We start from the raw sequence: 23,291 nt of genomic DNA on the forward strand, positions 1-23,291 counted from the left end.
ACCCAGTGGGCACCCAATAACATATCAAGAGAGCTGAATTCCATTTCTCACCACAGAAACAAGTTCAGGCATGTGCACATACAGAATGACAGGTTGCTATACTTTGGATCTGGAGTGTTACTGGGAGATGACAGAACCTTCAGGAGATTTCACTATCCCTCATAGTGGAAGTAAGTTAAGCAACTGAGGGCATGCTCTTCAAGGAGATATTGGGTCCCCGGATCTCCTCTATCCCTTCTTTGCTTCCTGGCTACCTTGAGGTGAGCAGCTTTGCTCTACACATAAGCTTTGCTCTCTGCCATAATATAATTGTCTCACCATAGGCAAAAGCAACAGATCAACCAACCATGGACTAAAACCTCCAAAATTGTAAGCCAAAATAAATCTTCCCTCCTTTAAGCTGATTAAGGGATAGAAATCAAATATAAAGGTGGACTAAAGAAAGCATAGAACATAGGCTGGGGATATAGCTCAGTGGAAAAGCACCTGCCTAGCATGCACGAGGCCCTGGGTTCAATCCCCAGTACTGGGCGGGGGGGAAGAAAATAGACATGAAAAACTAGGTAGCCACAAAAAAAAAAGAATGAGGAGCATCTTTTTGTCCTTCTGATTTGGAATTATTTACAAGATAAGCTCAGGATATAATATGATGTATATGGTATGTCACCCAGCATGTCTCATTACACATTGACTGTATCTGGACATAAAACTGGCAATGTTGTCCAAAGGGAGAAACGGTGGCTGGAAGAAAAGGATATGGAGAAACTTTCACATTATACACTTCTGTACTTTTTGAATTTTTTACCCAATGAATACATAAGAAGGTAAGACAAAAAAAGTTCCAATACTAAGCAGGTCTTTCTGGGCATTATCTACAAATCCATGTCCCAGAGCAAGGGAGAACAGTGACAATGTCCCCTGGCTGTATCCCCACTCTTGCAGGTGGCAAGCAGCCCTGCAACTGATGAGCTGATCCTAAACATCAAGGCACTCATCCCAAGGACACTAAAAGAGTCTGGACATCTCTGGACCCTTACCAGCCTGTGAGTCAGCCACCGAAAGCTTTGAGAGTAATAAGGCTGCAGCAGCACCTTCAGTGACTGTCAGAACCTGAGTGCTCTGGGAGGCTGCCTTCTCCACTGTCTGGATGAGCAAGGGCAGCAAGTCCAGGGCCTGCAACAGCGTGTCACCTATGGAGAGAGGACATACACTTTAAGGAACATCCTGACCTCCAGAGCTGACCAGATCACTTGAGAAAGGAGTTATACACCAAGGTGTAGGCCTGATGACTTAAAACCCTTCGATTAATTTGTCAAGTATCTAGCTGGGTATGGTGGTGCACACCTATAATCCCAGCAACTCAGGAGGCTGATACAGGAGGATTGCAAGTTTGAGGTCAGCTTTAGCAACTCAGCATTACCTCAAAAAATAAAATATAAAAAGGGCTAGAGATGTAGTTCAGCAGTAAAGCACCCCTGGGTTCAATCCCCAGTACTGGGGGGGGTGGGGGAAGGATTTTGTCAAATATCTCTAAAGAACTGGACCAGTACTACCCACCCCATCAAAATCCAACATTACAGACAATTGGAATTAGAATCTGAGCTCATTTCAAACTTTATAATCACAAATTCAGACATAGAAGGATCCTCATTAATCCAACTATCCAGCCATTCACCTGATGGATTTGGAACAGAGATTAAGTGAATTGCCCAAAGTCACACAGCTAGTTGACACAGAGCCAGCACCAACTTCAAATCTATCAGTTTCTGTCTGGTGCTCTCCCTATACCAGATGACCCCTGGATCCAAATTCCAAAACCAGATTAGTCTGCTGATCTATAAATTAAACCCATTTTTTAAAAAGGAAAAAGCCAGGGGCTGGGGATGTGGCTCAAGCGGTAGCGCGCTCGCCTGGCATGCATGTGGCCTGGGTTCGATCCTCAGCACCACATACAAACAAAGATGTTGTGTCCGCCGAGAACTAAAAAATATTAAAAAAATTCTCTCTCTCTCTCTCTCCCCCTCCCACTCTCTCTTTAAAAAAAAAAAAAAAAAGGAAAAAGCCAATTCAAACTATAGCTAAATTCTTGTTTTCATAATTACTAGCTGAGTACATCAGAACATGTCATAGTAAAACCATTATAATATCATGCATTTGAATCCAAAAAATGATTATTCTAATGATTTATATTTTTTTTTATTTGCAGGATGAGGATCAAACCCAGGATCTCGCACATGTTAGTCAAGTGCTCTACCACTAAGCTACATCCCCAGTCCTATGTTTACTTGCAGAACTAACTCAAGCTGAAGAGACAAGGTTAAACCAAGTCAGTCTCTACCATCAACAAGTCAATCTAAAAATCAAGGCTGATCAATACAGCAAAAATGCAAACTGATATTTAAATATATACTTTATACATGTAAAGATATGAGCCCATTATATCCCTAAGGTAGCTGACAATGTACTAATTGTACATTGACATCCACAGGAATCTATGACTTCAATCAGCATTATCTGTGGCTTTGCATAAACCTCACAAACCACCACAGGAGACGATTTATGATGAGCTTGGAGATGTGTTTCAGGAAAAGATTACTGCTCTCAACTTAATGCAAAAATCTCTTCTGTCACATTCTTTTTCCCTAATCATTAAGAGATGTGTGGATACAAAGTTCATCAGTCCAGATACATTTTACACAGAAAAGTATCTTCTCTCTAAGGGAGGTTCCAGAATCTCTTAGATACTTCTTCAAACACAACTCATTATAAATTTAAAATGAACATAATTTAAAAGAAACACAAGCCTATGTTGAGTGCTGTGGTGCACACCTGTAATCCCAGCATGTAGGCTAAGGCAGGAGGATCACAAGTCCAAGGCCAGCCTCAACAACTTAGTGATACCCTTTCTCAAAATAAAAAATAAAAAGAGCTGAGGATGTAGTTCAGTGCTAAAGCACCCCTAATAACAAAAGATAAAAAAATAATTTAAAAAATACAAGCTTGGGCTGCGGCCGTGGCTTAGAGGCAGAGCACTTGCCTAGCATGTGTGAGGCACTAGGTTCGATCCTCAGCACCACATAAAAACAAACAAATAAAATAAAGGCATTCTGTCCATCTACAACTACAAAAAAAAATTTTTTTTAAATACAAGCCTATCTCAGAGACACAAATCATCATTAGATAGATTGATTGTGGATCAAACTCCTACACAACTTTCTCCTAGGTCTGCTTGGGACAGAATGGATGCCCATAACATCACTAAAGGGTGAGCTAGATTCAGAGTAAAGTTTATGTGAAGATGAACCTTTTAAATCAGTCTTATGATCTTTCTCCATGATCTCAGACATTGAAATGACAAGTTCTGAATATGAGTTCTCTCAGAATAAACCTCTGGACTTGAAAGTCTGATAAGGGGAGGAGCCAGGAGTTGTGAAGATTGGGCTCTGATTCTGGATTTATAGATGACCAAGAGGTCCAAAGGCACAGGAGGAAATGATACAGAACAAACTGAACCATCAGGGAAAGCCTAGGATGGTGATAATACCCTGAAGACTCAGTCACCCCTATGCAGGAGGCTTGGACTCTAGCCCACAGGCAGCATCTTACCTCGGAAGGAGGCCAACATACAATGCAGGTAGGCATGCCGCACTGCAGAGGTGGAAGTTTTAAGGCTGAAAGCTTTCTTGAACCAGTCGGTGAGCTTCTTGGGTACTTCCGTAGTGAACCGGTTACACCAGAGAGCCAGGACAGATACAGCATGAACCAAAGTACCTTCATGAACTAGAGAAAGAAACAAAGTCCCAAGAGTCTGATATGTTATAACCATGTCAAATCACTGCAAGCCACACAAGAAAGCAAGCCAGCAGAATACTAAGGGGAGGAAGCAAAGATACTTCAGACTACTCCCAGCCGAAAGAGGTGTGCCTTCAGGAGGTAGTTATGGAAGGCTCCCACTGTGGAAAACCACAGTTGAGGATGAGTCCAGACCTCATGCTCCCCATGCTGCACAGAATTACCTTCCTGCTGGAGGAATGGGATGAACAGCTCAGCCACGGTCCCATTCAGGACTTGACCGAAAGGCCCAGACACCACATGATGACTGACGCTTCCAATCCCTGAAAGGCAGATTCCCTGCTTAGCCCTCTTGACTGCAGAAACCACATCAGGCAAGTCTTCCTGCCACTGCCACCAGATTCCCCAGCAGCCATGCCTCTCCTCTATTACTGACCCTCCCTCAATTCACAGTGCTGAGTTTTATAGCAGCCAAGCCTCTGGCCAGGTTGCAGAGTCTTGGGAGGCAAACTGGCCTGGTCAAGACAGCCAGAGATGTCAGGATCCAAAAAGGGATTTGGCTTGCTCAAAGGATATGTTAGACTTCACCCAATACTGCACCACATTTCTAGGGCCTGGAGAGAAATCCCATACCTGAGAGGACGCTGATCTTCTGGGCTACAACAGTTAGCTTTCCCTCCGAGCCTGAGAGGAGAGAAGCAAAGGATTAAGTTCACATCAGCCACACTTCCCAGCAACAGTGCAGTCATGAGGTGACATATGATACATTACAGACTCCAAATGGAGCCTTTCTGGTGTAAAACTGGGTTTAAGATAACATTTACTAGCCTCAGACTAAAAAAAATAGTATGTTCTTAGAAAATAATTTGAGAAGCAAAAACTATGAAAAAAAAAATTATTAAATTACCCACATTCCCACTACTCAAAGACATTGTTAATACCTTGATATATCTCCTTTAGTTGGTTTTTTATTTTTTATTTTTTGCAATGCCTACAGAAGAATATATACTTAAAAACACTAAGATCACCCATCTACACTTCCTTGAGTGTACTTTTGCTCACGTCATACATGCACACTTCAGTGTCCCCATGGCCACATGGTCCTGTCACAAGCAGACTCAGAACCAAGTTCCCACCAGATCTGGGGTCCCAGGGAATGCTGGGGTCACACCTCAGCCATTCCCAGGGCAAAGAAGGCCTGCTTACCTCCAAGGATCGCAAACAGGTGCCTGGTCAGGGCCTCCATGGCTGAGGAATCGCTGCACTGGCGGGCCAGATTGCGCAGTGCCAACACAGCTTCGTCCATCAAGCGGGGACTGTTGGATTTCAGCTGATCTAGACACACAGAGTCACTGCTCAAGGGCTGCAGACAGCTGAACATTCATACTTTAGTGTGTTAGTCTTAGGCTCCCAGCTCTTCACTCATTATCTGTTTGCATTAGAGCCCTCAAGAAAGAAACCCTGCTTATGTAGGAGGCTAAAGTCTTATTTTTTTTGGTTTTTTGATACTAGAGATTGAACTCAGCAGCACTCAACCATTGAGCCACATCCCCAACCCTATTTTGTATTTTATTGAGACAGGGTCTCACTGAGTTGCTTAGTGCCTAGCTTTTGCTGTGGCTGGCTTTGAACTTGTGATCCTCCTGTCTCAGCCTCCCAAGCTGCTGGGATTACAGGCATGCACCACCGTGCCCAGCTGAAGTCTTAATTCTAACCTGAGCTGACCCCTACTCCCTTTTCAACAAGAAATGTAACAAATACAACGAAAATCCAAGGTACACTGAGGGGCCTGCCAGAGTTCTGGATACTCACTAGCCAGGCCTTTCACAATATCCAGGGCATACTGGCTAAGGTCAAGCGTCACTGATGCCAGCAGACTGGAGATGGCTAAGGGGAGAGAAACCATTTTCAGGTGAGTCTCAAGGATCAAGAACTGTTCTGCCCTACTCCCCAGCAAATGCCACCAGGTCTGCTCTCTAGCCACATGTAAACATGACCACCTTCATCTCTACAGGGATAAAAGAGTAGTCACACCCTTGAACCAAAGCTCTGCTGAAAAGTTGTATGTGATCCCATCCCAATTAGCAAAAAATCTCCCCTCCAACATTCTAACAATACGTTACCAATTGAGTCAGGGACAGACTCAACCCTCACGCTTTATTGTTTCAAGTGACACCTTTACACTAAGTCCAAACTGTCTGGAGAAGAGTTTCTTAACCTGAATGAACCTAAATCACTAAAATCATATGCAGCATTCTAAGTGGATATGTTTTTGTGTGTTCTTTCAACAAGAAAGTCCATGACTTTCAGCATATTCTGAAAAGGATCCCTGATCTCTCTCCCAAGGTCCCAAAGAGGTAACAGTGAATAAATACATCTCCCACTCCCAACTTGCATATGCCTGCTGCTGCCAATCATCAGGAGTAGAGCTGATGCAGCAACTCGCCCCTCCCATCATCCTATTCAGCTGGAACCTACTTTCAATAACATTTTCTGGACTCCTGAGTAAGGACTTCTGGATGGTGGGCAGAATCAGATCCTTAAACTCTGAGTGGGACATGTACCGGAGCAGAGGGGCACAGTTATCCTACAAAAAAAAAAGGAGTCAAGACACCCAGCCCTCATGGGAATAGGAATAGAATAAAGGGCAGAGCTGTGTCCTAGAATTTAAAATGGGACTTGAGGTTTGTCCAGGCGAGTAAGGTACACCACCCACTCACCAACAGGTACTTCGGAGGCTTTACTTTGCTCATCAGAATGTTCTTCACGTAGAAATCCAGCAGGGCACTCTAGAGGACATAAAGATCTGGATGGACCCTGGCCCTTTAAAAGTGTCTGGCCTACAGTGTAGATCCTCTTGAAGGAGCCCCCAAAAACACAAATCAGTACCCCAAAATCTCAGTGGTAAGCACAGGGTCCCACTGATCATTCCAATCCATTTAGAAGCCCTCCAAGGTTCTCCATGGCTCCTGGGATAAAATCCAAAGACGGTGGCATAGCTTATAAGACCCTGCCTGCTCCCAAGAGGCTGTACCTTGCACCTCTCTCACCCACACCTGCCACTCCAACCGCATCAGCCTCAATGCTCCCCCCACCAGCTGACTTCTCTGCTCTTCCTCACCTCTTCACCTACTAACTCTTCTTCCACCCTCAAAGTTCCTTCACCCAAGATGTGTTCCCTGGCCCACAGCCTAGTCAGGATCCCCCAATGCAAGTGTCACAGCTTCTCACACTTTTCCTTGGTAGCATTTATCACAGTTATGATTATCTAGATGCTCATCACCTACTGTAAGATTCCTTTTCAGATTCAGTTCTGCAGGAATCATAGCTCCCTTACTCCCTGCTGCATCCCCAGCACCTGGCAGTTCTGGCACATGGCCACTGCTCAATGGAGGTGAATAAATGCCTGCATGAACAAGCAAACTACCATTCTAATAATTACACCAGGATTCACCACAAGCTAGACTACAGGGAAAACTTTCCAATTCCCTGAAGTTCGTTATTATGGCAAAAGGCCAAGGTCTCATGTGAGAAAACCAACAATGTGAGATGAGACCAACAGCTCAGGCCACAAAAGCAAAACAATACCCACTGTCACTGTGCCTGGCACTTACCTTGTGCCGATTGACCACATCCATTTCCTTGTGGCTTGTGCAGAACTGTACCAGCAGACCCAGCATGCCAGCATAGTTCTGGTTGGGTTCTAGGCTAAGAATGGCTGACAAGTACTGTTCCACCAGCCCGGGGTTCTGAACAAGAAAGCAGAAGTCAGATGTCTCAAATGGCAGCAAGGACATGGAAAAAGGATTGCCAGCCACCTCCTGCCAGCCCTGCCACCTCTTTCCACAGCTTAGTGAGCTTCTTCACAGCACCATTCACGGCATGCTTGTGGGAGCCACCCAGCACCTCCAGCAGGAGAAGGCACTGTACCTCCACCTGCCAAGACAGGGAAACACATGGGTCAGGATGTGATAAGGAAGTGGAGGTCCTGTGACCCTCACCGTCTGCCAGAGACCTTCCTCAGGTCCTTAGATCCTGGCCTCTTCCATTCAACTCCATCCTGATTCTCCCCCTCTAGGCCCTTTAATTATGCTAGCATTTATTTAATAAATATTTTAAGTGCCTACTCTGACTCAGACAAAAGGGAACAAGACATACAGGGAACAAGATAGAACTGAGGAAGAAAAAGATATTAAACAAATATAGACACAAGTGAATACATAATTTCAGTGAGACAGGTGCCATGCAGGAGAAAAACAAGGGTCCTGTCTCATATACTCCTTATCTGCCCTGACTTTCTTTCATTAAGTCCATAAATGCCTGCTGTGCAATGACCAAACAGCAGGCACCATGCTACACACTATGAATATGAAAGTAAAGCTCAAAATAGTTAATTCTAGACAACACAGAGCTCATTATCCAACCCAGAAGGCACACAGAGGTACCCAACTAAAAAACCTCAGAGACTTTATGCTTCATAAGATACCCAAAGTTACTGGGGAGCAAGGGCGATTTGCCACCCTGAGAAAATGGATATGCTTGTGAAATCAAAGCTGCTGAATTTCACTTGCCCATTTACAAAATGACACACATACAAGTTATTCACTGTAGCATTGTATCAACAGAGGACTAGGTATATATATTATGTAATTACAAACTATATGCTGTTCTGGGACAAAATCTAAGACTAAAAAACGTGAAAGAAGAAAAGTATGTACCGTGTGCTATTATTTTTTTTTAATATTTTTTAATATTTATTTTTTAGTTTTCGGTGGACTCAACATCTTTATTTTATTTTTATGTGGTGCTGAGGATCGAACCCAGCGCCTCACGCATGCCAGGCGAGTGCGCTACCACTTGAGCCACATCCCCAGCCCCACTGTGTGCTATCATTTTGTTTAAAAGAATATTTGGGGGCTGGGGCCTTAGCTCAGGGGTAGAGCGCTTGCCTAGCATGCCTGAGGCACTGAGTTCGATTCTCAGCATGTAAATGAATGAATAAAAAATACAGGACCAACAACAACTACAAAAAAATTTTTTAAAACATGTAAAGAGAACATACCTGTATTCAAAAAATTATTAAGGGGAGGAACCAAGGTAGCTAGGCACAGAGGTTGGAGGGCAACCAATATAACCTTCTATACCTGCTGGATTTTGAACTTTTTTTTGGTAATACAAAAATTTTTTAAGTTTGCTGATATCACATTCAGAACTATACTGCTGTTCTCTCTCCTAGAATGTTCTAACCCTTGATCTGGGTATGGTTTATCCTCTCGTATCCCTCAGGTCCCTGCTCAAATGACACCTCCTTAGAGAAGCCCTCCTGCCACCTGCAACCATTCTATTCCCTCACCCTGCTTCTCTCAGCACTCCTATGTTCTATGGTTTACTTGTGTACTTATGTATTGTCTACCTTCCCCACAAGAGTGTAAGCTCTGGAGCTGGGGTTGTGGCTCAGTGGTAGAGCGCTTGCCTGGCACATGTAAGGCAGTAGGTTCAATCCTCAGTGCCACATAAAAAAATAAACAAAAAAAATAAAGGCATTTTGTCCATCTATAACTAAAAATGTGTTTAAAAAAAAAAAAAAAAGTATAAGCTCCATGGAAGCAAGGTGCTTCTCTGCCTTCTTGTTGACACATGAGCCCCCACTTTGAGAACAGCACCAGCATATGACAGGCCCTAGACCTATGCTTGAGCAACTGAATGAAACCCAACCAGCAAGGAGAATCCAGATTCTAGACACAGAAAAACCAAGCAGCCACAAAAAACCTGATGCGTTCCTCCCATACCACAACACTCCAGGGCTGACCCACAAGCTGGGTGACTTACCTCAGATACCAGTTATAAAAATTCACTGAAGGTAAGCCATGAGCTCACCCAGGATGAACCATCTTATAAGAAACTCTTTTGGTAACAAAGAAATGCTCCATCTAAAGGGGTTCAAGAGAGTCCCAGCTCACACCAATTACAGCACATATACTACCTGGGAGATTTCAGAGTTTTAATCCATCATTAATTAATTGCTGAAGGCTACTCATGGCTGCCCCCTGAGGTGTGGTACTACATAAGCTCCCAGGGATGTAGCCATCTATCCATTTAACTTGCTGCCTGCTTCATGGAGAGGTGCTTCTGGCTTTCTAACAGCACTTGTCATTTACAGTCACCTGATAAGTACTCTACAGTTTCTATGGCCATTTCACATGTGTTAACTGAGCCTCTCTTTCTTTCTTTCTTTTTTTTTTTTTTTTTTTTGAGAGAGAGAGAGAGAGAATTTTTAATATTTATTTTTTAGTTTTCAGCAGACACAACATCTTTGTTTGTATGTGGTGCTGAGGATCGAACCTGGGCCGCACACATGCCAGGCAAGCGCGCTACCACTTGAGCCACGTCCCCAGCCCTAACTGAGCCTCTCTTAATAACTCCTTTTCTTTTTGCAGTGCTAGGGATTGAACCCAGGCCCTCACACTTGCTAAGTAAGTGTTCCATCACTGAAATACATCCCCAGCCCTTTTTATTTTGAGACAGGGACTCACTAAGTTGTCCATGCTAGTCTCAAACTTGCAATCCTCCTGCCTCAGTCTCCTCAGTTGCAAGGATTACAGGAATATGCCACCATACCCAGCAATAATGACTCTTAGAGATGTGAGGGTGAGTGGTACTTTTTCCCTTTTTGCAGATGAGGAAACAGGCTCAGAAAATTAAGTGATTTGGCCAAATCTCATGGCTAAAAAGCAGATCCATACCAAGAGCCTCATATTCTTTTTCATTAAACCATAAATCATTTCTCTTGACCTATACTAAGCATATCTACTCATTCAAAAGAAACTCCCCACCTAGCCTATTAGGCCATCTCTAGTAAGTAGACATGTGGGAACAAAAAGTAGGGAATGTGAAAGGGAGGAGAAAATTTAGGGACCAAAAGGCAAGGCAAGAATTCTATTCCACTAGCCAGTTCAACATTGAGATCCAAATACAAGAAAAAGGATAATTATCAAGAAAAAAAAAAATTATTTACACTGCTATGGTTTATGGTTTGCTTGCTTTTTGGCTATCTTTCCCACTCCAGCTTGTCAAGCCTTCCATACATGCCATGAAGGCAGGGACCATGGTCTTCTTGTGCATCACTGTATCTCCTGTGCCTCAAAGAGAAGCTCAAAACCATATTGTGAATTGATGAATATGATTATGTTGGCACTTGTGCCCAACTTCAAAAGTCACATGCCTCAGGGTAGGTCAAGTTCCTTGTCACGGTACCTGGAAGAGCACTTGCCACATCGGAGGTACTAAAATACCCCTAACTCCATGCAGAAAGCTGACCCTCACTTCTCCAATGACCTGGGAACCTACCAGTTTATTCCAGATGTCTCCTTGCCGCTTTGCTTTTGAGGGAAAGACAATGCGCACTAGAAGGCAGGTCCAGGTCAGAGCCAGCAAGGCGGCTGAGCCGCTGCTCTTACTGTAGAGGAGAGGGGAAGAGAGGGTGAGTACAGAGAACAAATATTCACCCCCACAGCCCTGCCTGGTACATAGGACCCTCTCTTGACCAAAGGGGGCAGAAACCTACTCCCTGTAAATCACCTATGACAACTAAGGACAGGAGTCAAGTCTTATTCGCCAAAGTTCCATTTCTTGGCACTTACGATCATAAAAACAAAAGGATGGCTTGCCCTGTCCAGTGCCTTGCTTCCACCAGTTTCCAGCCCTGCTTCTCAGGAAAGTGTGATTCTCCACTGAGCTGCCTATCCTCACTCCTCCCTCCACCAGAGGCTGACTCCAAGCAGACTCCAGGGCCATTCAAAGAGCAAAGAGCTAAGAACAAGGTGTGCTAGTGAGGTTCATTTGCACTAGCCTAGCCTACCTGAGCAGGACCCACCAATCCCTAAGGAGCCACAATCTTTACTGCTTACCTGGGAACACCTGCTTTGGAGCCAATGCCTGAAGACTGCAGAGAGTGCAGGAGGTTCTTGGCAGTGGCCTCTGGCTGGGCCTCAGCCAACTGCTGGATGGCTGCCTGCAGGGCCCTGCGGGAGGCTGCATCTCTAAGGGAAAGAATGAAGGAGAAAGGTGAGTGTGTGGACTTAGGCAGGGACAGGACTGCTTAAACCAAGCACTGGCCTTTCTCAGAAAAAACACAATCACACTACATTCTAGAGGACACAGACGACAGGATTAGGAAATAACTAGAGAAATCCACCTCCTCCCAGAGTTTTAAAAGTAGCTGACAAGGGCAAATAAACCATTAAGAGTATAAGGGCAGGGGCTGGGGCCGTAGCACAGTGGTAGAGCACCTGCCTCGCATGTGTGAGGCGCTGGGTTCGATCCTTAGCACCACATAAAAATAAATAAAGATATTGTGTCCAACTACAACTGAAAAAATATTTAAAAAAAAAGAGTATAAGGGCAGGGCTGGGATTTTGGCTGAGTGATAAATCGCTTGCCTAGCACATGTGAGGCCCTGAGTTCAATCCTCAGCACCACATATAAATAAATAAAGATATTGTATCCAACTACAACTAAAAAATAAATATTTTTTAAAAAGTTTCTCTTTAAAAAAAAAAAATGGGCTGGCGATGTGGCTCAAGCAGTAGCGCGCTCGCCTGGCATGCATGCGGCCCGAGTTCGATCCTCAGCACCACATACAAACAAAGATGTTGTGTCCGCCGAAAACTAAAAAATAAATATTAAAATTTTCTCTCTCTCTCTCTCTTTTAAAAAAAAAAAAAAAGAGTATAAGGGCAGCACCTACATTTATGGAACACATATTAGGGCTTCCAACCAGGCCAAGTGCTTTTGCATGCATGATGAAGGATGGCATACACACACTGAGCACTTAGGACGAGGCAGGCATGGTTCCATGCCTTTATACTACCACCACCTATATGAGTTAGACAACAGCATCATTCCCAGTCTGTAGATGAAGAGACTGAGGCACAGAGAGGTTAAGAACTTGCCCAGCAGCTAGATATGGACCCAGGTCTAACCACTACCCCATACCATCTCTCTGTATCAAGTGCTCCAGGCACTGAGCCTCTGGTTGGGATTCACCTGTATCGATGCAGAGTCAAGCAGAACAACTTGCAGAGCCCTTTCACTGCTCCCTCTGGCAGATCTGAAACCCAAGATCACACAAAAATGGATCAATAAAAGACAAAGTGAGCATTTGCTTAAGCCAAGCATTCTGCCAGCCAGGGTCTTGGCCACTGGACGCTGACACTCCCCACATGTGGGATAAAATCCTCAGGAGGAAAAAAACAAAAAACACCCTAGGAAAATGCCTGGTACAGAAAAGCTTTAGGGAGACATTTGCTAAATGAATGAAACAAAGGAAGCACAAGTGGTTTCAAAATACTCCATGCTGGGGCTGGGATTGTGGCTTAGTGGTAGAGTGCTCGCCTAGCATGCATGAGGCACTGGGTTCGATCCTCAGCGCCACATAAATATAAAATAAAGACATTGTATCCATTTAAACCTAAAAATAAATACTCTATGCTCTCCATGGAGCAGAGGTCTGGGAGTTCTGGACTATTCTGCTTCTTGTTCTGGATACTGGTAACACGACATGTTAGTGTGTAATGATTCAGCAAGCTGCTTGTATCTTTCTTTATGTACATCCTAATAAACAGTTCAAAACACAGTACAATCCAGGCATGGTGGTGTGAACCTACAGTCCCAGCTACCTGAGGAGCTGAGGCACAAGGACCACAAGTTAGAGGCCAACCTGAACAATTCAGCAAGACCCTGTCTCAAAGAAAAGAAAAGTCAATAGCACAATTCTGTAATCCCAGGTACTAGGGACACTAAGTCAGGAAGATCCCGAGTTTGAGGCCAGGCTCAGCAATTTAGGGAGACCCCGTCTCAAAAAAGGGCTGGAGATGTAGCTCAGTGGTAGAGTGCCCCTGGGTTCAATCCCCTGTACCTAAAGAAAAAAAGAAAGAAAGAAAGCATTGAAGTACCAGGACTAGAAAAGGAAAGAGACCTTAGCTGGAGTGGTTTCTGAAAGTCTAAAGGACCTAGGGATGGCCTGTAAGTAGTCAACAGAGACGTGCAAAGAGAAGGCAGCACATGCTCAGTGCTATTAGTAACATGAGCAGATATGCAGGGCACTGAAAGGAAGGCCCGCTGTCCCCCAGCACTCATTCAGTGCTGCTCTAAGCGCTTCACACTTGTGAACTGATTTAATTCCCACAAAGAGGGCTCTATTATTAATAAGCCCTCTTTAAGGTGAAGAAAATGAGCAACAGGAATCCAAGCAGGCCAGCCAGAGGGAATCAAGCAGTTTGGTCCACCAAGAGTGCTCAGGAATGTTAGAAAGCCAGCATGTAACGAGTGCTGAAGGCCAGACCAGAGACCGCAGACAAAGATGGGAAGCCCCCAAGAGCAAGAGATCCATGAAGGGCTCACAGGGTGCCTGCATTCCAGGCACCCAAATGAGGAAAGAGAAATGAATGAGGTACAAGGACCAAGTTCCCAGAGCTCTTAATACTGTGTTGTCAGTCTGACTTAGGACTACGTCAGTAATTAAAGGAAAAAGAGTGAGAGTAAATAGGGCCAGAAACAGGTGGTGGCTAAAAGAATGGCAAGAACAACAGCTAATATACCCTGCAAGCAAGCCACAGCCAGGCGATGCGTCAAACAGCATCAGGTGTGTTTTTACTCCTCATACCAACCCTGAGACAGGTACTACTGCCATCTCAGGTTCAAAGACGAGAGACAGGCTTAGAGAGGTAAAGTGACGAGGGCAGGTCACACTACCTGTATGTGGCAAAGGCATGGCTAGAACACAGCTGAACCTCTCATCACTGATTATTGAACTAGAAAAAAATTCAGTCACAGGAAACACTGCCTCAGTGAGTCTTCCATTCAGATCTATGGAGACAAGAGTGGGGAGAGCAGAGCAGCCTCAGAGGCCTTAGGCTCAGGCTCAGGCTGGGCTGGGAGATATGCACCAATGGCCCCCAGGATTAGCCAGCTCTGACAAAGTCCTCAACCCCTCACCCTGGCTGGAAATATCTTATCCCATCTTTGGTTGAATTACTTGATTATCTGTTACCATAACAAATGGAGGCAAGACTCACTATACAACAGCCTTTCCTTGGACTCAAAAATTAGAATACCGAGAATTAATGATTTCATGAAGGAGTTGGTTAACTTTCCACAATCAACTTATACATCAAAGTCTAAGCACTTCACAAACACAGCTCACCCTGAACTGTAGAATTTCAGGGTGACAGAAGAGTAAAACTACCCTCAAAAGGTCCTAAGTAGGGGCTGGTTTGTGGCTCAGCGGTAGAGCGCTCGCCTAGCACGGGCAGGACCCGGGTTCTATCCTTAGCACCATATCTTCACCCCAACAACTGGGACAAAGTGGAGAATGTAGTGTTCAGCAGTCATTTCACAGGGGGAGTCAACCATTATGGCTCCGCACACACATACAGTGATAACATCACAACCTGTCTTTAATAACTAGAACCATGTTGAGAAAAAAACCTCTGAGGAGGCCGTAAACTCATACACTAAAGATTAATACACAGGCAAAGTTCTCAGAAGCTCACACACAGCAATTTACTCCATTTATACACCACTTTAACAAGCTTGGGTATGTTGCTCAGACAACAGCAGTTGAGAAGCATCAAAAAAGGATGGGGTGGGCTGGGGGTGGCTCATGGCAGAGTGCTTGCCTAGCATGTGTGAAGCACCGGGTTAGATTCTCAGCACCGCATATAAATAAATAAAATAAAGGTCCATTGACAACTTAAAAAAAAAATCAACAGGGGTGAAGAGTGGTGGGAAGTAGGCTCTTCACCAATGTGAGTAGGAGCTGACAAAAGCTATGACACACAGCCATAGCTCAAACTTGAACAAATCAGGAATCTCCTAGAGAGCTCAGGACCCACCCCAGGGCTTTCTGAATTGTTTCTGAGTTGCTGGTGGAGCTGAGAATCTCTGAAACAAGTTCTGAGGCAATGCTGATGCTAACAGTCTAGGAACCACATTGTGACAACCAATGCTGTACAATAAAACAAACACATCAAGACGAAATTTAAAAAACCAATGAGGACTTATTAAATGAAGGCAAAATGATCTTACACAGCCCCATAGGTCATGTCAGTTAGTAGGCACGATGAGGACAACTAGATGTGCCTGGCGTTTCCCATCACATGCTCCCCAGGCCCTGGGAAAGTAAGTTTTCAGCAAAAAAGAGGTTCAATGAAAATACTGTATTAAAAAAACACTTAATAGGGCTAGGAATGTAATTCAATACTCAAGTGCTTGCAAAGTTTCTACAAGGTCCTGAGTTCAAACCTCAGAATTGGAAAAAAAAAAAAAAAAATGAGTGCAGTGGCATCCACCTATAATCCCGGCAATTCAGGAAGTTAGGGGCAGGAGGCTCTCAAGTTCAAGACTGACCTCAACAGCTCAGCAAGACCCTGTCTCAATAAAAACCAAAAAGGAGTGGGGATATAGCTTAGTAGTAGAGCACCCATGGGGTCAATCCCCAGTACTTAAAAAAAAGAAAGAAAGAAAAGAACACTATTAAGTGTTCTTTTCAAAAACAGTTTGTTGTAAATGTCCCAGATGAGTATGAGAAAACATCTCCCAAATTTACAGGAATTCTTTACTGCTCAATCATCTGCTACCATCTTGCTGACTTGCATGAACACACATTGAGAAAAACTGTGCTCCAAGTCACAAGAATGCTTTTGTACCCATATTCTAAAGAAAGACTGTTGGGCCAGGTAAGAGCAGTGCAAACCTGTAATCCCAGCTTCTCAGGAAGCTGAGGGAGGAGAATCACAAGTTCAAAGCCAGCCTCAGCAATTCAGTAAGCCCCTGAGTAACTTAGCAAGACCCTATGTCAAAATAGAAAAATAAAGGGCTGAGGATATAGAGCAGCAATAAAACACCCCTGGGTTGAATCCCCAGTACCAAAAACAAAAATAAAGAAGGATTGTTGGTATCTTCTAGAAACATTTCCAATTGAAATGTATAAAAACTATAAAAAGCTTTGACACCTGAATGAAAAAAATCTCCACTAACCCAAATGTTTCAACTGTTTCAACGCACATTATAACAAACAAAGTGAAGGCAGAAGTTGTGCAGAGCAAGAAAAAGAAGATCATAGCTCTAAGAAGAAATTATTTTTAAATGGAATAGTATACAGGCAATAAGATGGTAAATAAATACCTTTTCCAGCAACACACTTTCCTAGTTCACCCAGGATTTCTCTCCGTTCCTTCACACTGGCTGTTGTTACCTTCCCCGCAAAACGCTTTAGTGTCTCGGAAACCTGTGAAGACCAAGCCCACAAAAACAGTTTCACCAGGTAGACTACAGAACAATGAATGTGTATGTGCACACGAGTGTGTATGTGCTGGAACTGTGCACAACTGGCACTGAGGCTGGATAATTCTTTGTGGGAGTGTGTTGCCTTTACCCCTTATAAGATTTTACTAGCATTCCTGGTCTCTACCCACCAGCAGTCATTCTCCTCCCCAAGCAGTCTTTGTCTTTGTGGTGGTGCTGGGGTTTGAACCTAGGGCTTCATGCATTTGAGGCAAATACTCTACCAACTGATCTATATCCCCAGCCCTTCCCCCAAGCAGTTTTGAAAACCAAAATCTCCCAATGTTGTCAAATGACTCCTGGGGAACAAAATCATGGCCCAGTTGAGATGCACATTTTAGACTTGGGCCAAAATAGGAAGGCAAAGGGCAAAAACCTGTCGACAGAAATATCTTTTCAGAACTACCCAAAACCTAGAGAAGGCCTATGTGCCCAGTATGTTCCTTTTACATTATCCCACTTTATCAACTAATAGGGGAATGTTTTTTTAATACAGTATTTTCATTGAACCTCCTGGCCAGTCTAGCTGAGCAAAGTACACTCGCTAAAGGTAAAAGATTAAAAGGTTGGAGCCCAGTTCTGCCCCTAATTAGCTGTAGAAACTCAAGTCAAATAATGTCACCTCCTGATCTTCAGTTTCTTCATCTATCCGGGACAGATTATAGCACCTATTTCATATGACTGCTGTGGCAATTAATGAGTTAAAGAAATACAGCACTTGGGCTGGGGTTGTGGCCCACAGGTAGAGTGCTCGCCTAGCATGTGTGAGGCACTGGGTTCGATCCTCAGCATCACATAAAAATAAAGATATGGTGTTCACCTATAACTAAAAAATAAACTAAAAAAAAGAAACACAGCACTTACTCATCTTGAGCCCAAACTGGTTACTAACACTAACAAGATTGCAAGAATAGCACCAGTAGCCCCATCTCATTAGTGATGAAGGAACCACCTCCAAGAGGGGAAGTCATTGCTCAGAATGCAGCCCAGAGTCACAGCATCTGCATTTTTGAAACTAAGACTGAAACCAAATAAGTGCATAAACTGATGCCAAGTCTTTAGCTTTCAACAGCCATCTGAGTTAACACAGCTATAGTCCCCTGCTAGGGACATAAGCATAAGACCCAGGGAGGTGGCCAGTGTGCATATATTTCTGAAAGCCCAAGAAAATCTACTTCTGAGCAGTATTCTACAAGCCACAAAGTGGGCAGGTTGTGGATTCATGAGCGAGCAGTAGAGAAGGACTCGGTAACACATAAGGGCCATCGTGGTATTTTTGAGGATATTTCACAGGCAGCTCTCATTAGTAGTATAACTCAACGGGGCCAGAGAAATAAAATGAGGCTGCATTTTTTTCTTTTTCTGCTTAAATCCCTGTTTTAATTCTCTTGGCAATGAACAAACTGATGTCCAAACTTCTATATAAATGATGGTTTTAACCTAAACCAGTCTTTACCCTCAGTCCATACCTCTAAATATGGAGGCAATGTTGCTCATGCTGATTCTTCTTGATTTTTCAGTTTCACTGTTTTCCTACCTTCCTCCTCGGACCCCACCACACGCTCTCTACACTTCCCCAGTGTAAGTTCCCAGTGTTGTCATAGGGACTACCTAAGAGGTCAGTGTTTGCATTATATATAGGTATTCAACTTCCATGTCATTAACTGTTTTGTCTTTTGCAGCGCTGGGGATTGAACTCTGGGCCTACTACACACTAGGTAAAATAACTGTTTCTTATCCTGCCAGCATTTTGATTTTTCTGGAGTTAATAACCACCTCACCTCACTTCGGTTTGCTTTATCTATTCTTACTAATAATTCAAAACTTTCAGTTGTTTCAATTTGATACATTTAAACAGATCAGGAATTTCAGCAAATTTTATTCTCCTGAAGGAATGTCTTTTGATTTTCTGTCCTTCCACAATCTGGTAGGTGACCCTCTACAGTTGAAGTCCAGTTTATCACCTTGAAAAATGTACTCTTTTCTTATTACTGTCCAGGTGAAGAATAAACATCCTCCATTCTGAGGAGTTCTTGCAAGTCTGAAACTGTTCTAGCCTCATAGGTGACCAAAGTTTGTCTAGACTCAGAATTCTAGGTTGCACTCATTTTTCTTCAGAAAACAGAAGACATTTTTCCACTGAGTTCTAACTCTCAAGTTGTGGTTGTGAAGTCCAATGTCATTCTTTTTTTGTTTTGTTTTTGTCTTTGTGTGTGTGTGTGTGTGTGTGTGCTGGGGATTGAACCCAGCGGCACCTTACCATTGAGCTACATCTACTGCTTTTTCATTTTGAGACAGGGTCTCACCAAGTTGCTGAGGCTGCCCTCAAGCTTGCGATCCTCCTGCCTCAGCCTCCCATATTGCTGGGATTACAGGAGTGTGCCACTGTGTCCAGCTTCTGACTTTGTATTCTCTGGGTAAGACCTGATTTTTCTCCCTAGAAGCTTTTGGATTTTCTCTTTGCTTCAGGGTTCTGAAATTTCAGGATAATGTACTTTGTTCTGAGTCAATTTTTACTACTGTGCTGAGAACTTTTGGGTTAGAAACACATCCTTCACTTCGGAGACAGTTTCTTGACAATTTCCTTGAATATTAGTCCTATACTAGTGCTCCCAGAGCAGTGGTCCTCTGCTCTACAGTCTTCATAGAGAAAATCTGTAGTCTTTTGCGAGTGAGGAACAAAAGATCTGGGAATCTGGACTGAGGTTGTACAGCGCTTGCCTAATATGGGTGAGACACTGGGTTCCATTCTCAGCATGGCATATAAATAAATGAATAAAATAAAGGTCCATCGACAACTAAAATGTGTGTATATGTATATAGTTAAATTTTAAAATAAATTAAAGGGGCTGGGGATGTGGCTCAAGCGGTAGCGCGCTTGCCTGGCATGCGTGAAGCCCAGGTTCAATCCTCAGCACCACATACAAACAAAGATGTTCTGTCCGCCGAAAACTTAAATAAATAAATAATTCTCTCTCTCTCTCTCTCTAAAAATAAAATAAATTAAAAAAAAAAAAAAGACCTAGGAATCTGACTGCATCTGAACATGGCTTTCAGCCAGTCCTCCTCAACCTAGCTCCTCCTCTAACCCTGATTCAAGGTTAGCTGATACCATCAATCCCCACTTTCAGAGATTCTACAATGTATTTTCAGGTTGATTCTCAGCTTTCCTACCTGCTAGGATCAGGATTCATTTCCTTGGAACTGCTAAATCTTTTACCACTCATTGACACTTTCTAGCTTCCAAAAGTTTACTGTTGCTGTCTGCTTCCCTTCTCCCAATCCTTATGGGAATTGAGAGTGTGTGTGTGTGTGTGTGTGTCTGTCTGTCTGTCTGAGATTCAAACCCAGAGCCACCTGCATGCCAGACATGTGCTCGACTACTGAGCTACATTCTCAGTCCCAATTTTTTTTTTTTTTTTTTTTTAATAACACTGGGGATGAACCCAGGCCCTCACACATGCTAGACAAGAACTTCACCACTGGGCTAGACACCAAGCCCTTTTATTTTATTTTATTTTTTAATATTTATTTTTTTAGTTTTCGGCGGACACAACATCTTTGTTTGTATGTGGTGCTGAGGATCAAACCCGGGCCGCACGCATGCCAGGCAAGCGTGCTACCGCTTGAGTCACATCCCCAGCCCAACTTTTTATTTTATTTTGAAACAGGCTCTTGCTAAGTTGCCCTGGCTAACCTCGAACTTTCAATCCTCCTGCTTTAGCCTCCCAAGCAGCTAGGATTACAGGTATACATCATGCATTCAGTTTGAATTTAACTTTTTTCCCCCAACTCCTTGTCTCCCCATTCACAATACAGACCAGGCACAGAGCCTAGGCTGAGGTATACTTTGCTTCCTCTTTATATACAGTATAAGAGCACAGGGGTTGAGTGTGTAGTTCAGTAGAAGAATGCTTGCCTAGCATGTGCAAGGCCCTGGGTTCAATCCCCAGCATACCTCCCCACCAAAAAGGGAAAAAAAAAAAAAGTACTATACACAATAACACATCCAGTGGTGAGCACCAAGATGCCTTGATTTTATACTTTCATTTATTTTATCTAACTTACAAAGCCACATGCCTAGTGGCTACCATACTGGACAACACAGTTCTAGAGAAAAAGACTCTTTTACGCCTGAGTATTAACATTACATATTAAACATATCATTCCAATACCCAACAGACTAAGATACTTTTCTTCCTAGGATTTAGTATAACATAACTTTAAACAAATTAACAGCCCCTGGCATGGGAAACCCTCACTAAAATTCTCCTGAATGTTCAGGTTAAGTGATCACTTTTCTGCCTCGCAGCCCGCGCACCCACACACATCAATCTTCTCAAGTGGAGATCAAGCGAGCTAAATTGTCCTTTAGATACCGGTTTCTTTTTTCCCCTGGTATTGTTTTTTCACCTTTAAATGCAGCTGCAAAGGAGGCTAGATGGAGGGAAATGGTTTTCCTAAGTCTTTTCTGAACTACAAGAAACCCACAGGTGTTAACACTCAAGAGTGCCAAGACTCTTCTTGGGTAGGGGCAGTTCTTGCTGTAACCCTGCACCTAGTAAGAACAACCCAAACATACCAAACCCTCCATAATTGCACTGAATCTCACCAACAACCCTATATAATAGGTGCCATTTCAATCCCCTCTTACAGACGAAAAGATTGAGTCTTGGCGAGGTGAAGTCCCTTGTCTAGAGTCTCACAAAAATCGATGAGGTGGGACTCAAACCCAAATCTGTATGAACCCAAAGATTACTAAATCCCTACACATAGTAGGTGCTCGAAAAATACTGAATACAAAGTTTAAAGAAGACTCGGCGCTGGCCCGGAGCTCACAGCTTTGGAAAAACAGAGCGGAGACTCCGAAAGGTGAACTTCTGCAACTGAGAGGTCAGGGCAAGGCCCCGCAGGTCTCCAGCTGCTCAAGCCGGAGCTCCTGCCTCCCCGAGCCCGGGATCGGTCTGCGCCGCCCGGGCCGCGTCGGGAGCCGCGAGGAGCCGGCCCGAGGCCCCTGCGCCACGCCCTCCGCAGCCGCCATACCCCGCATCCTTAGGTTGAGCGGTCTCGCCCGACCGCTACGGTCCGCGCCCAGGCGCTGGCCGCGTTGGCCCCGCAGCCGCCCACCTCACCTGCGTGTCGGCCGCCATCCTGCCGGAGCTGACTCCGGAACCGCTTCCGGAGCGCTTCCGGATCATAGCGGGGCCCACGCGGCAGGGCGAGGCCTGAAGCGTGCTGGGTCCTTGGCGCCCCCGGGCGGGATGGCGGCCGCAGCAGCCTTTGCTTGGACTTAGGTACCCAGGGCGCTGGCTGCCAGCGTCTGTTCTTCCTACCCGGGTCCCAGCTTCTCAGCCTGGCCTGGAGGGAGACGAGGGTCCGAGGATTTGTAAATTGGTGAGACCACCCTGCAGCCCCCAGCCACTTAGAGCCGCAGGCGCAGCCAGGACACCCCCTCTTAGGCCTTCCTGGTACGTTGCATTCCGTAGAGAAACTACGAATGTTGCTCCCAGACCGCCACAACTGAACTAGGTTGAGACGGAGTTTGCAATTCCTTGGGGAATGACTTGGAGAGGGCCTGAAAATGGGTAGATAGGGCATCAAGGAAAGACGCAGGAGAAGCCTGGCCTGGGGAAATGCTGGACGGCCGCCTAGACTGGGAGTAAAAGTAAAGATCACGAGGTGGGAGGATGCAGGGGGTAGGAAGAAGCCCTAGCGAGTTGCCTCAGTTTTACCCAATATGGTTGCTCTCTGGAGGATCTCCAGTTTAGTTTGGTCCAGGACTAGCAGTGGCTTTCAATCTTTTTTGACAGCCCAAGTTACAAATATATCATGATCCAGCACAGATCTATCTGTACGTGAACTCGAAGCTTTATGACAAAATACCTATCCTTTCAATTGCCAAGTAGTAAGCTCTCCAGAACTGACCTGGCATTACTTGAATGCCTATCTTAAGTGAAATACTCCTTAGAGGAACCCATGTAAACAAGAATTCTTGTGTAAAAATAGAGTAGTCCCCCTTCATCTTCAGTTTTGCTTTCAACAGTCTCTCCCCACACACACCCCCCAACTATTATCTTAAAGTATGGAATAGAAAAACCCCGGAAACATTTCATGTTTTAACTTGCATGCTGTTTAGTGTGAATATTGCACCCTCC

At 44.2% G+C, this 23,291-nt stretch overlaps 1 protein-coding gene and 1 pseudogene across 2 annotated transcripts in view; both read right to left on the reverse strand.

Annotated features, from left to right (window-relative positions):
* The window catches only part of Gcn1 (GCN1 activator of EIF2AK4), a 61,421-nt gene extending 39,055 nt beyond the window's left edge, over positions 1-22,366 (reverse strand). For both annotated transcript variants that reach the window (XM_046456437.2, XM_046456436.2), the window contains exons 1-15: positions 22,269-22,366; positions 16,978-17,080; positions 12,838-12,901; positions 11,700-11,831; positions 11,140-11,248; positions 7,630-7,728; positions 7,407-7,541; positions 6,513-6,581; positions 6,271-6,379; positions 5,605-5,679; positions 4,999-5,127; positions 4,426-4,476; positions 4,017-4,115; positions 3,607-3,780; positions 1,038-1,190 (exon numbers count right to left, since the gene is read on the reverse strand). In XM_046456437.2, coding sequence (XP_046312393.1) covers positions 1,038-1,190; positions 3,607-3,780; positions 4,017-4,115; positions 4,426-4,476; positions 4,999-5,127; positions 5,605-5,679; positions 6,271-6,379; positions 6,513-6,581; positions 7,407-7,541; positions 7,630-7,728; positions 11,140-11,248; positions 11,700-11,831; positions 12,838-12,901; positions 16,978-17,080; positions 22,269-22,334 — 1,567 coding nt within the window. In that variant the 5' untranslated portion in view covers positions 22,335-22,366. The remainder of the gene's footprint in view (positions 1-1,037; positions 1,191-3,606; positions 3,781-4,016; positions 4,116-4,425; positions 4,477-4,998; positions 5,128-5,604; positions 5,680-6,270; positions 6,380-6,512; positions 6,582-7,406; positions 7,542-7,629; positions 7,729-11,139; positions 11,249-11,699; positions 11,832-12,837; positions 12,902-16,977; positions 17,081-22,268) is intronic.
* On the reverse strand, positions 20,931-21,052 carry LOC124100890 (small nucleolar RNA SNORA51; annotated as a pseudogene).
* Positions 22,367-23,291: the final 925 nt, after the last annotated feature.

This window comes from Marmota monax, unplaced genomic scaffold (assembly GCF_021218885.2).
Source record: "Marmota monax isolate L192 unplaced genomic scaffold, Marmota_monax_Labrador192_F-V1.1 WCK01_AAM20220418_F8-fsc00185, whole genome shotgun sequence".
Lineage (NCBI taxonomy): Eukaryota > Metazoa > Chordata > Mammalia > Rodentia > Sciuridae > Marmota > Marmota monax.